At 40.4% G+C, this 14015-nt stretch overlaps 2 protein-coding genes across 2 annotated transcripts; both read left to right on the top strand.

The window, feature by feature from the left end:
- The first annotated feature begins 14 nt into the window (after nt 1-14).
- On the top strand, nt 15-5078 carry htatsf1 (HIV-1 Tat specific factor 1). Its single transcript, XM_034098658.1, has 10 exons — nt 15-188; nt 997-1161; nt 1621-1843; nt 1990-2037; nt 2131-2285; nt 2869-3032; nt 3137-3233; nt 3345-3434; nt 3543-3680; nt 4346-5078. The coding sequence occupies exons 2-10, from the start codon at nt 997-999 to the stop codon at nt 4760-4762; spliced, it is 1497 nt and encodes a 498-aa protein (XP_033954549.1). The 5' UTR covers nt 15-188; the 3' UTR covers nt 4763-5078.
- A 498-nt stretch (nt 5079-5576) lies between these two features.
- Nucleotides 5577-7286, top strand: LOC117458616 (uncharacterized). The gene is made up of 3 exons (XM_034099208.2): nt 5577-5781; nt 6183-6851; nt 6957-7286. The coding sequence occupies exons 1-3, from the start codon at nt 5680-5682 to the stop codon at nt 7245-7247; spliced, it is 1062 nt and encodes a 353-aa protein (XP_033955099.1). The 5' UTR covers nt 5577-5679; the 3' UTR covers nt 7248-7286.
- Nucleotides 7287-14015: the final 6729 nt, after the last annotated feature.

The following is a 14015-nucleotide window of genomic DNA, read 5'->3' as shown; positions in this document are numbered from 1 at the left end:
CATTGAATCCAGAGTGCTGCAGGGTGAATGTTAGTTAGCGCGGAGCGATTAACGTTCATCTTGAATAAAAAATCAAACACACAGACCGAGTGTGTTTTTATATTTGGGTATATACACGGCGAGAGTCTGTTCTGTTAACCGTCACACCTACCAGTTTTTTTAGATCGCCTGGACTATTGTTGTAAAAGGTAACGAAAGCTAACTAGCTATGTTTGCTAACATCAACTACATTCTTACGTTACTTCAGAAGCAGAAGAACACGTTTTTTTCATTTACATTTTATTCATTTTTTATGTAATTATAATAAGCATGGGCTCTGTTAAGTGCCTTCATAACTCCAAAGCATTGATCTGTTTGCATCTCACACATGAATTACTACCACTGTACAGTATTTAATATGTTGCATTGCTGGAGCGTGGGACTTAAACATTTCATTGCCATAACTACACTATTGCTACTGTGCATATTACGATAAAGCCTTTGAATCTTGAATAAAGATGTTAAAACATTTGCACAAATAGATTATCCAGATGTGAATTGAATCTTAACAGCCTTTTAACCAAGGCCAAGCTCTCCTAACATGTGTTAAATAACTTGCTGACACCGTTTCAAGCTGTCAGTTCTCAATAATCAGTGCAATGAATATAAGGGAATGACTGACCAGGCTGTGACAGTGCAAGTAGCAACATATTATCTGTTGTGTACAACATATTTGTTGTTGTGGCCATTGTGGAATCAGGCTGTTGAAATATATCATAGAATAAGTTCAGTAATTTATTGATTATTTTACAGCACTGGTCCAGAACTGTGGCACACATGCGTTTACTATGCTGCTTTGGCCTTTTGCATATTAATGTTAATGTTAAACCATACATAGTATTTTGTTTTTCTTTTAAATCAACAATACTTCACTGTTGCCACATTGGGGGCATAATGGGTATTAATGCTGAAATATAATGGCTTGTTGACCTGGATAATTTCACATTTTTGTTGCAGATGACTGAGCCATCAACTGCTAACAAAGACTTTACGGAGCAGCTGCGGATGCAGGAAATGTATGACCGTAGAAATGCAGATGGCTCTGACGCCAACACCTACATTGACCCAGAGGATGGGACTGTGTATGACTGGGATCCAGAAAAGAAAGCTTGGTTCCCTAAAGTATGAACTTTTCTTTATCTCCCAGTTTTTCTTTTCACACATCATATTAGTTCCTTGCAGGTTCTCAGTCCCTGAGCTTCAGATCTTTCATTTGTACTATTTTTATTTGCAGCAGTCTGTGTCATATATGATGCTGAATTTAAATGTATTATTTTGACTACATTGATTATGGGTTACACCCGCTGTTTGCAAGTTTGTCTGACAAGTCAAATATACTGTGATACTCTGATTGGGGTGCTTTGTCAAAGCAACACAAATGTTGAGTCTAAATATCAAAGCTCCCTTCATACCATCTTGTACTTGCCACTGTCCACAGTTGGCAATACACTTAATCTGTGGTAACCAACACACAAGAGGAAGCATTACATGCAAATGTCACTTATTTTTGCAGATCCTTTCATGTATGACCTAGGGACAGTTTCCATGTTGAAGTTGACAAGGTTTGCTTCTTTTCTCTAGATAACCGAGGACTTCATTGCAGCCTACCAGGCAAACTATGGCTTCAATGAAGATGGAGTTCCAGATGCCAACATCGCAGTGAGCAGCTCCAACACTGCAGCCCCAGAAACAGACAGCAAGTCATCAGGAAAGAAGAAACCAGCAGATGCTACCGAGGACCAGGACCCAGACGAGGAGTCTACAGAAGCCAAACAGAAAGCGGAGAAAAGGAAAGCAGAACAAGGTAAAGTGACATCAACAAGAAGAAAGAAAACCAGGGCAGCAACTAGCACACAAATGGGGATCAACAAATTGTACATAGCCATTGGTGTATATTGTATGTCAATTCTAAATAATGATAAATGTTTTTTCCCTTTTCTGTGCTTGTAGGATGGTTCGATATCGAGGACACTAAAAACACTAATGTCTACGTATCAGGTTGGTGTCTTTAACAATGAGACGGCTGAGTCCCTGACTGTTAATCCTATCTCACTGTCTCTCTGATTTCCCCCCTCATACGTTGCTCCTCAGGCCTGCCTCTTGACGTCAGCAATGAGGAGTTTGTTGAAATGATGTCCAAGTGCGGCATTGTTATGAGGGACCCCATCACTGAAGAGTACAAGGTGAAACTCTACAAGGACAAAGAGGGAAATCTGAAGGGAGATGGCCTCTGCTGCTATCTCAAGGTTTGTCTGTCCTTCTGCTTGCCTAAAGCTTCATATATAGGTTCCAGACACCCATGTCGATACACTACTTAAAGGTGGGGTAGGTAATTTTGGAGAAACCAGCTCGAGTGCGCTAGAATTTGAAAATACACAGCCGGAAAAAATCTGCCACTTCCTCACAGAGCCCCTCCTCCAACACACACAAACGCGCACATGACCAATGAGGGCACGAGATAAGTTTGTGCACAGATGGAAGGCTGACAGGCAGGTAGACATCCAGTTATTTATCCAGTTATACATCCAGTTATTTTAGCCGGGCCGGCTAAAAATGATTGGTCGTGCTTTTTACAGTACTACGGCTTCCACAGATGACATTTTTTTATGGATTTTTTGTCAAAGCACTTAAGATATTCATTGCTATCGGGATGTTAAGAACATTCCATGGAATATAACAAAAAGTGTATCTCGAGCCGGTTTCTCAAACTTACCTACCCCACCTTTTAATTAAGCTTTGAATGTCACAGTGCAGGGTTCAATTATTAGTTAGTATTGCATTACACTCCAGTGAAGTGACAGTATTGTGTGTTTTTGTGATTCTCTGCAGAAGGAGTCGGTGGCATTGGCATTGCGTCTGATTGACGAGTCAGAGGTCAGAGGTTACAGACTGCACGTGGAGGCAGCACACTTTGAGCTAAAGGGCCAATATGACGTCAGCAAGAAGAAGAAGAAAAACAAAGAGTATAGGAAGAAGATGCAGGCGCAACAGAAGTAAACTCTTCTTCCTTATTCTTTTTTTTATTTTAACCTCCTGAAGTGGATTTAGAGAAGACAAGGTACAGAGTGTTAATCTGTCTGTGTCTTTGTCTTTGCAGACAGCTGGACTGGAGGCCAGAGAGGCACGGAGAAGTGAGGAAGAGGCATGAAAAAGTGGTCATAATTAGGAACATGTTCCACCCCAGTGACTTTGAGGTAAGGAGAGAAAGACACACACGCACGCACGCACGCACGCACACACACACACACACACACAGTGTCCATTCAGGGTATTAATCTCTTTGGTCTCTGTTGTGGTCTTTGTAGGAGGATCCGCTGGAGTTGAATGAGTATCGTGAGGATCTGCGGTCAGAGTGTGAGAAGTTTGGGGAGGTCAAGAAAGTCATCCTCTTCGATGTGAGTTAATTCATTTGTGCTGTTTTGTTGTCAAGGTAGAAAGGATGGTTTGAATGTGATGTTAGTGGCATCATAAGGAGCTGGTGCATGGTTGTGTTTGTGATGCAGAGACACCCAGACGGCGTGGCATCCGTCGCATATAAGGAGCCCGAACAAGCCGACGCCTGCATCGAGTCGTTCAACGGGCGCTGGTTCGGAGGGAGGCAGCTGGTCGCTTTGCTTTGGGATGGAACGACAGACTATCAGGTGAACCAAATGTTATATACAAACAAACAGTGAGCAAGCTCATTCACTCATACTAGTAAATAAAATGTAGGATATTGTTTACTATGCGTCTATTTTCTTATTAACCTTCTAATTTTATGGAAGTGCAATACTGAATCAGTTGAATACTTCAGATTTAGCCCAAAACGACTAGGAAAATTATGTCATGAAAGAGTTAAGGGTATAGGGTAACTCTATGACGATAGAGTTTGTATATTTAAGAAAAAGTTGTATAAACTGATTGTTAACGCACAAAGACAAAAGGTACATTTGTTGCACATGCTCAAATAAACACTTAAACACAAACAAGACTTTAGTTTTCCCATTTTTCTCAGTGACTTCTGGAATGACAAGGAGTAGTTCTAGAAAAATATATATATACATATTTCTCAGAAACTTGCCAATCTCAAAAAGAAATTGTACACAAAAATCCCTCTGGTGTTTTGTGTGATTTTTCAGCAAGTAATGTAAAAATGGAACAATGGTTGACCCAACTTTGACTGGTTGTGTAGGATTAATGTCTATCAGTAGCCGTATTAAGGTTCTTTCTACTGGCCGCCTGTAATCTCTCTTTTGAACCAGTCACTTGATATTTTAGTTTTTGCGATATTGAATTTGCATCATTCATGCTAATTCTTATTGTGCAGGTGGAAGAGACGACCCGTGAGCGAGAGGAGCGACTAAAGGGTTGGTCTACTTTCCTGGAGGGAGGCACTCCGGGCCAGCAGAACGACACGGCCAAGCCAGCAGAGGGCGACACCTCCACCCCCAACACCGACACCAACACCTCCAACACCGACACCAACATCTCCAACACCGACACCAACACCGACACCAACCCCTCCAACACCGACACCAACCCCTCCAACACCGACACCAACCCCTCCAACACCGACACCAACCCCTCCAACACCACCACCACCACCACGACAGAACCCACAGAACCGTCCAGCACCACAGAGCCTGAACAACAACCAAAAACAGAACCACAGCCACCGAAACAGGAAGAGGAAGCAGGATCTACAGACAGCAGCATGGCAGGAAGTGACGATGAGGAAGCCTAGGTATCTACGTGCACATTTTGGTTCCCAATGGCAACCAATTAGGACAGTCCTGATTTAATGAGAACTGTGGCACACCTCCGGGGTGAGCAGGCGAGCTGGAGCTGTTTTGTAATGTTGAAAAATAAAATGATGATTCTGTCCTCCCTATTTTCCTCATTTTGATTTACATTGTAAATAGACCTGAACAGCTTTCCCTTTATTTCAGTGTGTCTACAGTTTAAGTGTGTTTCTGATTATCCTAAAATATCAATTATGTTGGATTTGGGTTGTAGAAAATTGTTCAGCTTCAGTAATTACACTTCATTTCAAATGCCTACGTTTGCTCTGGTTTGTTATTCATTGAATGGAGTATATTAGCGTTAGAAAAATAAGCATAAGGGGCCGCTTTTAAATAAGGGCTAAACAATCACAATAATGACGCATTATATGTCATGTATAAAACATGCTGCTGAGACTAATTGTGTTCTACAGACTTCAGAATATTCTTTTTGTTTCGTACTTATTGTTGCAACAAAAAAAAGCTCACCATGATCATTTGAATATATTATTGAATTCAAATAAGTCAAATTAGTCAAATAAATCTCAATTAGATAATTTCCCAACGTTTATATTCCTAGTTTCAATCATAAAGCAAACCTTTTTATATATTAATGTTTCTTTGTTACAGATCGTCGCAGAGCATGGGTCATAAGCTAAAACAGAATACAAATGCATAATCCCAGATGCTTCTTGTAAATAAGAACATTAATGTTCTAAATAAAGTTTTGTTTTGAATCTCCAACATGTTGAGGCCTCATGACATCATTACATTCTAAACCCTACTCAAAATGCAGCTTGTTGTTGTGTTGAATTAAAACCTCCAGTGAGTTACAAACTGACTTTCAACTGAGGGAAATCTCAGAAAAACGACTGAATCCATGGAAAGTACCCCAGAACTACAAGAAAATACTACAAGTCCAATAGCTCTGCACTATCTGTGGTCAGCAGAGATGGAGAGAAGCGACAGCTCAGAAGATGAGGTAAGATTTTCTAGTTTTCTTTAATTTCCTAATCTTTTCTGAAGCTTTAAAGTTCTTTGATTTGTAATTTACATGAACAAGTTATATTAATATATCCATCTGTACAGTCTTTAAATTAAAGTTTTAAATTGACAGATTATAAAGTTGTGTGTTTGTTTTTGTAAACACTGTTCAGTTGAATGCTGATAATTATCCCATTGCTAATTAATGACTGTATTTTGGTGAAATTTAGAAACACAATTTTCTCACTTTATAGTACATTGAGAATGTCAATGTTTTGGCTAAAGCAAATAATAATGGTAATGTTATTTTGCTGGATGAAATAAAGGGCTCTTTTACAGAAGATGCAAATGGATACACTTCATTCACTTTTCTGACACATGAATATTTGTGTCTTTCAGTTCTCCACATGTGCTCTCAGCGTAACGCTGCAGGCTCTGAGACAGGTCCTTCTGGGATTCAAGGCTGCAAAAGCAGAGCTGGCAGCAGAAAATGCTGCTTTAAAGGAGCAGAGAGCCAGTTGGGAGCTAGACAAAAATATGCTGCTGGATGAAAAGGAACATTTAGTTTCAACTCTGTTTTTGGCCAGAAGGTACATCCACTCAGTGAAGGAAAGTCTTCGATTCCATAAGACGGAGACTGAAAAGGCAACAAAAGCCTGGAAGGAACAGCACCATCAGCTCAATGAGATGAAACCCTCCTTTGACAAAGCTGTGATGGAGTTAAAGAAAGAGAGAGACAGCAGACGGCTTGTTACAGAGAATGAAGAAGCTGCCAGTCTGGAGAAGGAGGAGGCCATCACCAGTGACAGAAAGGGAGTGATGGCACTGGAAGAGGAACATCTGGAGGAGACCCGCCAGAGAGAGACAGAGTGGCAGACACAACACAAAGTCCTCGAGGGTCAGATCGAGTGTGAGCTGGCAACGAAGGAGATTCTTAAGACATCTGAGCAGAAACAGAGCAGAGAGGTGGAGGAGGAGTGGCTCAACAAGGAAGAGGAGTGGCTCAACAAGGAGAGGGAGATGAGGGACGAGATGCAGCTCCTGAACCAGAGAAATGCTCAACTGCAGGTGCGCCTCATCAGCTGATCATTCTGATTTAAATCATAACATGTTTATTTGTAACAGTTGGTTTCAGATCAGATGTCATCTTTCATGTTGTCTCTGTCTTTTCAGGAGCTTGCTGCAAAAACGGACAAAGAGAAGGCTAGGATGAAGAAGGAGGAAGAAAAGGCAAAGAAGGAGGCAGAGAAGAGGATGAAGGAGAGAGAAGAGCGAGAAGAGAAAGAGAGAAAGGACAGATTGAAGAAAGAGGAGAAAGAAAATGAGGAAAGGAAGAAAAGAGAGAAGACAGAAAGGAAGAAAAGAGGATATCACTTCCTAAATGCTATCACCCCTTTTACCCTTTCACCTCTTCTCCAACCTTCCCCAATGCCAGCCAGCTTACCATTAACAGAGATGTCATAAATGTTGTTAACCAGTGCCTATAAAAAGTTGCTTTGATAATCTCTGGTTTTCATTGTTGTTTAAAATGGACCCTTTTGATCAACAGGAGTTATTTAAATACTTCTTCCTCCAGTGTCACCCCTAAAGTAACTCTCAAGTGAACCACGAGTAGAAGTATTAATGGCAGAAAAGTGACCGTTTCTTTTTTTTTTAATAAAAGAAAACATTTCCCCAAACCATCAACTCCCTGCTCCTCACAAACTCCTCAAACGTGGTCTTCAGTCTGCCTCACCACTAGAGGGCAGTGTCATCCTGCTGTTGCCTCTGTTAGTTGTAAACTTTAGATAATAGATATCAGTTATGTCACAATAGAAAAATAAGGACTAAAAGTTACATTTTGAAACCTTGAAAATGTTATGACGTTTCAGACTCAATATTGCTTGCAGGAAGCAATGGAAACTATATTTGAGTAACATTTTAAGGTAGTTTTTACTTTTCTTGAGTATTTAAAAGTTGTGTTACTTTATACTGTTACAATTAAAGTGGAAGCAAACACACATTTGTTTTACTTTAGTTCCTCAACTATAAATACAAACACAATATTACAAATAATTTACAATGCATTTATTTTATGCACTTTACTAATATATATATTTTTGCCGGTATTATGGGTCATTGTGCATCATGGGTAATCACTTATTACAATTTGGATGCTTTTACAAGTATGACGTTTAAATGCATGACTTCTTCTGGTAACAATATGTCCACACAGTGTTTATGATCTTTACCACTCATTGCCACTTAGAATGAAAATGAGCTCAATCATTTTGTTTCTTTTAAAATACCTCTTTTGCAGGTTTGAATAAAGGATACAGCACAAATCTTGTTATTAATTGATAATAATCCTTCAGCGTTATCCAATCTTGATTTAAATCAGAAGCTATGGCACTAGTTTAACCTTGTGCATTTGTGCAGTTTTTCTGTCTAACTAAATGTGCTGCTGAATTCTCGACCAGATCTCCCTTGTAAACGAGATCCCTAATCCCAGTGGGACTAACCTGGGTAAATAAAGCTTTAAAACACACACACAGCATGTAAAGTACAAATGGGTGTACGTGCTGAAGAGAGTTTAGCCGGGCCAAGAACATGACACTTGATTTTGAACAGTGTGTTCTCTGTTTTTCAATAAGCTCTGACTGCAACACAGTTTAACATTAATACAACAATAATGTACGAGTCAACAAGGAGGTGCAGACAGAGAAAGATATGGGATAGGAGCAGAGACGGAGGAGGAAATGGACCGAGCATGTGAATGTGTGTGTGTGTGTGAGTGTGTGTGTGTGTGTGTACTGTTCCCTGGAGTCCACCCTGGAGATCGCTTGGGAAAAAGACCTCTAGGTCTGCCTGAGGTCTGACTTGCCGCCAAGAAAAGCAAGACTAAAATAGAGAGAGGGAGAGGGAGAGATGGAAGATGGAGAGGGCGTGAGAGGAAGGAGGAGCCAGAGAGATGGAGAAAGAGTTTGGACAAAGAGCTTTGTATCTTAGGAGAACATGTATGGAAAATAAAACACACACACACACACACACACACACACACACACACACACCACACACACACACACACACACACACACACACACACACACACACACACACACACACACACACACACACACACACACACACACACACATACACACACACACACACACACACACACACACACACACACACACACACACACACACACACACAACACACACACACACACACACACACACACACACACACACACACACACACACACACACACACACACACCACACACACACACACACACACACACACACACACACACACACACACACACACACAGCTGATTGGAACCAGATGCTGACAGGCAGAGAGGAGAGCATAATGGGAAACTGTGAGTTGTTTGATTTGTTTTGTTGCGTTGGGATGGAGAGTGGGCGAGATGGCGGGTTGGAAGGCGCCCGTGACCAAAGATGATGATCAGCCATGGGAAATTCCAGCGAGTAGATGTGTCCGCTGCGAAGCATCGACAGGTCCTGCTCCATTAACACTGAGCACAAGGAGAGGGGGGACTTCCAGTGTGAGAACTAGAGCAGTATGGTGCCAAAAGAGTCATGTCAATTGGTGGTTCTGACCACAAGTCAATACTAATGTATCTGCTCTCTCTTTCCCACACACATACTCAATAGACTTTGCTGACCATGTACCACAGACCTAAAAGCAGCTGTTTTTTTAATAGCCAAATTGAATCTTATTAGAACAGAGAAAATACTTCAACACCTGGATAGTTGGCCCCAGGAGGAGAAGGCAGCTCGAGGACAAGACACACATTCTTGCCTCTGTAAAGGAAAACACACAACTGCACACATGTACATAAACATTTGGTGACCCGGATCAAAAGGAGTCCACCTAATGGTAAAAGAGTAGGGTTCTAATGAAGTTATGCGAAAAGCATTGATGGAATTTTCTCTCTTTTTTCTAGTGGGGGTTTTTGAGCAGCATTGAAACGGCTTCCACAGGCTGAGGACAAGCACCTGTGCACGTCGGCAAACATTAAGAGCCAATGACTGCGTGTTTTGTTGCAAAGATAGAAGAAGTTCATTTTTGGCCTGTTACAGTTGATCTTAATTACTGAAAAATGCAACAACAAAATGAAGGAAGCAAGTGGGTGGGTTTAGAGGGGAAAGAGGGAGTTGAAATGAAGGCGAGGTTGATTTGCTGCAGATGCTCCAGTCCACTGGGAACATGACATAAGGTTGATTCTTTCAGGAAATGGGTGTGTTTATATTATTATATTATATATTTGTGTGTGGGTTAGTGAAAACATTGAAACAAAGTTTGACCAGCTTAAAGGGCCAGCAGTAGATACATTACACTAGAAGTGAGTTGTTGATGATGAGGTTTGAATATTAAAGATACAGGGATGGGAGAACAGATGAAGGTACACTACCTTTACCTTCAGCTACTGTTATTGAGAAGTCCTTGAGCAAGGCAGTTGAGTTTCTTGATCATCATTCTTGTTTTGTTTGTGTACGATGTGGTCCTTGGAGAGAGTAGGGCACCATTTTAAGCTCATTACTTACTAATAATATAACTACTCGCATACATTTGTTTTGAACATGCTCAGTTGTAAATCAGGGTATTTTATTTTGAATCCAAAACAGGACATTGCAGCTTCTGTATACATCCAAGGCAGCCCATTATGGTTTCTTATTAATAAGACTCTGGACGCAACGGGCTCCTCCTAAACCCGCAGTGAATGATGAATTGGCCGCAGAGACTTGATATGGTTAACCAGTGTTAGCTTCTTATCAATACAGTTGTTAGCCAAGCTGGCAGTTGGCAGGCATTTCAGTCAATGATCAATGATGGATGGCATTGAACACATGTAGATTTTCTGCAGCTGGAGTGAAGAAGCCCAAAATGCATTTAAAACTAGACATTATTTAAGAATGCAGTCAGGTTTATCAACATCAAAAATGGGATTTTTTTTGCCTGTGGTGTCAACCGTTTATTTGAGTTAGACCACAGCCGTGTGAATGTTCCACATCTCTCTCTCTCCTTTGCAACTTCTGAATTGTCCCGTGGGAAGTGCGGTGCTGTATCCTGCGTGTCTGATGATGTGTCTCCTTTTCACACAGAAACTATTACTCTAACACTCGCATACAGACTTGATTTGATCACTAAGGAGGTTGTTGCATTATATTAATCCCCTGGAGACGCACCTTGTAGGGACTGGACCCCTAATGGGAAGCGAGTCCCCATAATGTCACTGTGTAAACAAACTGATGTCCCCACACTGTGATAAATACAAGTAGAACACACATACTCTGCACCCATTTTTGGAAAACACAGATTTGTTAATCAAAAATAGCAGTTTATGGTTTTCATCCATCCATTTGTCCTGCCTCTGGTCTTAAATCATAGCCAACAGCAGAACATTTACAGAAAGCCTATTCCAAAATGTAAGTGCCGTAATTTAATCAATATTTTCCTCATCAAGTAAGCAGTAAAAACTACAACCAGAATGCCAATCCAAGAGCTGTAACTATTTGGCATTGGGTATTTGAACACTACAACAGTGTCTCTGTTTCTGCTGTGAGTTGGAATCATAACTCTGACTCTCATTATGTCTCCTCTGCTTTAACACTACGCCTCAGGCCCTCAGTTGTTATTTTAAATCCTTGCTAATTGTCTCACTTTGGCTTTGGGTTTCTTTCCATCACCTTATGAAATCCAGTTCATGCAATTAATGTGTAATGTGTACGTGTTGAGTTTTGCTGGCTGGTGATATGAATGTATTCAGGGCATGCTTGAGTAAATAGAGTGAAGTCACATGCAGGGATCGTTTCCACTTTCCTTTACATGAATAATATTATTGTAAACTATCTGTGACCTAACCTTTTCTGCTATAACTTTCCTGCTGAATAAAAACACATGTGGTGTGTTGGGTGAAGCTCGAGCGCCGGGCTGCTGATTGATGACATCACGGCTCCCCGGTGTGAAAGTGGCAGATTAGAGTAACTGTGGGTGCTCGTAAAGTTAAAGTTTGTGCTGTATCTCCAGTCAGGAAAACAATATCCAATACTTTTATTTTTCATAACTGATAATTACAGGTTCGAGGCATTTACGTATTTATCTTCCACTGGTGTCGCTCTTTAATTTGGACTCTTGTCAGTGCTTGAATGGAAGTTGTTTTGCTTGGGTGTTTTCAGATATGTGTGTTCGGACAATGGATGAGTATGTGAATGGATTTGTACATGTTATGGCAAAAGGATGTGTTCTCTTCAAAAGCAGAGTATGTTGGGAAATGGGGGAAGAGTGTGTCTGTGTGTGAAGTGATGGTGGTCGTGGGTGAGGGCCTGATTTCAAGGTCGGACAGGAAATGCCTGTGCAGATGGAACAGTAATGTGGACACGCTGAGAACGGAATACAGGAAACAGCCTACACTGCAGCTGTGTGTGAGTATATGTATGCTTGTGATTAGTAGCAGCAGTTTGCTATTATGCAGTATATTATATATTCAGCGGAGGCGATAGATGAATGCAGTAATAGGACGTATTGTTGCCGCCCACCAGGATGTGAGCATCACCATGGTTCTCTTGCCAAAAATTCAATGAGATTTTATCGTTGCATTTTGGATTTTAGCAGAAAATGTGCAAGAAATATTTAAGAAACATGTTTTTTTTCAGCATAATAATTGTCTAGTTTGTTTGATCCTTGCTGATGATGATGATCTTTACACCCACCATGCACCCATGTCTGTTTTTATTTTCACATAATATAATATTAAATGTGACAGCAGAGATTCAAATTCTGGCACATGTTGACCCTGGAGGGTTTTCTGTTACTTCTGTTTCCTGCCTGCCTGTGTCTGTAATAGAGCCGATTCACACCCGGGTCACTAATGCAGGAAACCATACATCTACCAGCGGGACAAAGAGGAAACCCCACCCCCAGTGTAAGACATTCAGAGGGGGAAACAATGTTTAGAGGGAAAACACATTAGAGGTTCAAGGTTGACATATCTTCATATAAACTGACTAATAAGCGTATGAAAACATCTAGTCCATATGTGCTCCCATGAAAACTCACACCATGTCAGGTTTTCACTTCTTGGGTTATCTGTTATCTCAACTGTTATAATATAATACAAATAAAAAATTGTAAGATAAACTGTTGTTTAAAACTAAACTGAAACTTTTTCTTTTTTGCTACGCCTTTCACTAGTCTGCTTTTTTTTATTTTATTTTTCCTCTTTTTGTATTCGGAAAACTATTGGTTTCAATAATATTCGATTTTTTTATATAAATAAATGTTTGATTTCTTGCTTGTTTGTTTATAAAGGTACATTAAGATATACAAACATTTTTAGGTTACAGACAAGGGAAAATCAATTCTAAAATCAGTCTGTAACTAAAATCTACTATCAGACAAAAGATAATAGCTTGCTCTGATGAAATTATATTTAGAAAATAGATTTTTATAATATACTCTAACTTAAATTTCACAGTTTAATGAGTGATTTTAGGGACACACACACAGAGACACACAAACCCTCCTGCACTCGGTCAGTGCTTTGATTGACAGGCAGACAGGTAAATCACAGGGCATTCCAAGGCTGCTCAGGTGTGTGTGTACGTGTGTGTGTGTGTGTGTGTGTGTGTGTGTGTGTTGTAGCCTCATCACTATTCATCAGGCTCTGCTGTATTTGCGTCTCATCTGCATACGGGTCCAACAGGGAACAGATTAGCATTAGAGAGAGAGAGAAAGATGGAGGAGAGTAGAATCACTTTAATTTTTAACAAGATGATAGGAAGGAGACACAAAGGCTCAAGTACTGCTGCTGACACAGCCAGGAGAGAGAAGCGTGTGTGTGTGTGTGTGTGTGTGTGTGTGTTTGGATGGGGGTGTAACAGCTATACTGAGAGGTATCAATCATAAGAGAATGAGGGTTGTGGAAATGGAAATAAACAAAGGGTTTGTGTTTTCCAAATGAAAATAACATTAAAGACCATCCTGTGGTAACGTTGCATATTGATCTCCCCTCCTCGCTCGTTCACTGTGTGTATTTGTAAAAAACTCTGCTGAATACAAACATCAATTGTTCATAAATAAATAAGTGGGATAAACAATGTACCAAAGTCACAATGGAGTCAATATCTCATTAGTGGACTCCACACAGACACTTCACTCAAAACACAGTCACTCATCAGCTGTGTTCAACCCATGATTTTTATTCAACCTTAATATTTC

This window comes from Pseudochaenichthys georgianus, chromosome 14, assembly GCF_902827115.2.
Source record: "Pseudochaenichthys georgianus chromosome 14, fPseGeo1.2, whole genome shotgun sequence".
Classification (NCBI taxonomy): Eukaryota; Metazoa; Chordata; class Actinopteri; order Perciformes; family Channichthyidae; genus Pseudochaenichthys; species Pseudochaenichthys georgianus.
This window is presented reverse-complemented; position numbering and strand designations above follow the sequence as displayed.

What these genes read in the sequence shown, in the direction of transcription:
- htatsf1 (XM_034098658.1), top strand. Translation starts at nt 997, where the DNA reads ATGACTGAGCCATCAACTGCTAACAAAGACTTTACGGAGCAGCTGCGG. An exon ending in AGAAAGCTTGGTTCCCTAAA is followed by an intron (nt 1,162 to 1,620) that starts GTATGAACTTTT and finishes TCTTTTCTCTAG; the next exon opens with ATAACCGAGGACTTCATTGC. An exon ending in CACTAATGTCTACGTATCAG is followed by an intron (nt 2,038 to 2,130) that starts GTTGGTGTCTTT and finishes GTTGCTCCTCAG; the next exon opens with GCCTGCCTCTTGACGTCAGC.
- LOC117458616 (XM_034099208.2), top strand. Translation starts at nt 5,680, where the DNA reads ATGGAAAGTACCCCAGAACTACAAGAAAATACTACAAGTCCAATAGCT. An exon ending in GCGACAGCTCAGAAGATGAG is followed by an intron (nt 5,782 to 6,182) that starts GTAAGATTTTCT and finishes TGTGTCTTTCAG; the next exon opens with TTCTCCACATGTGCTCTCAG. An exon ending in AGAGAAATGCTCAACTGCAG is followed by an intron (nt 6,852 to 6,956) that starts GTGCGCCTCATC and finishes CTGTCTTTTCAG; the next exon opens with GAGCTTGCTGCAAAAACGGA.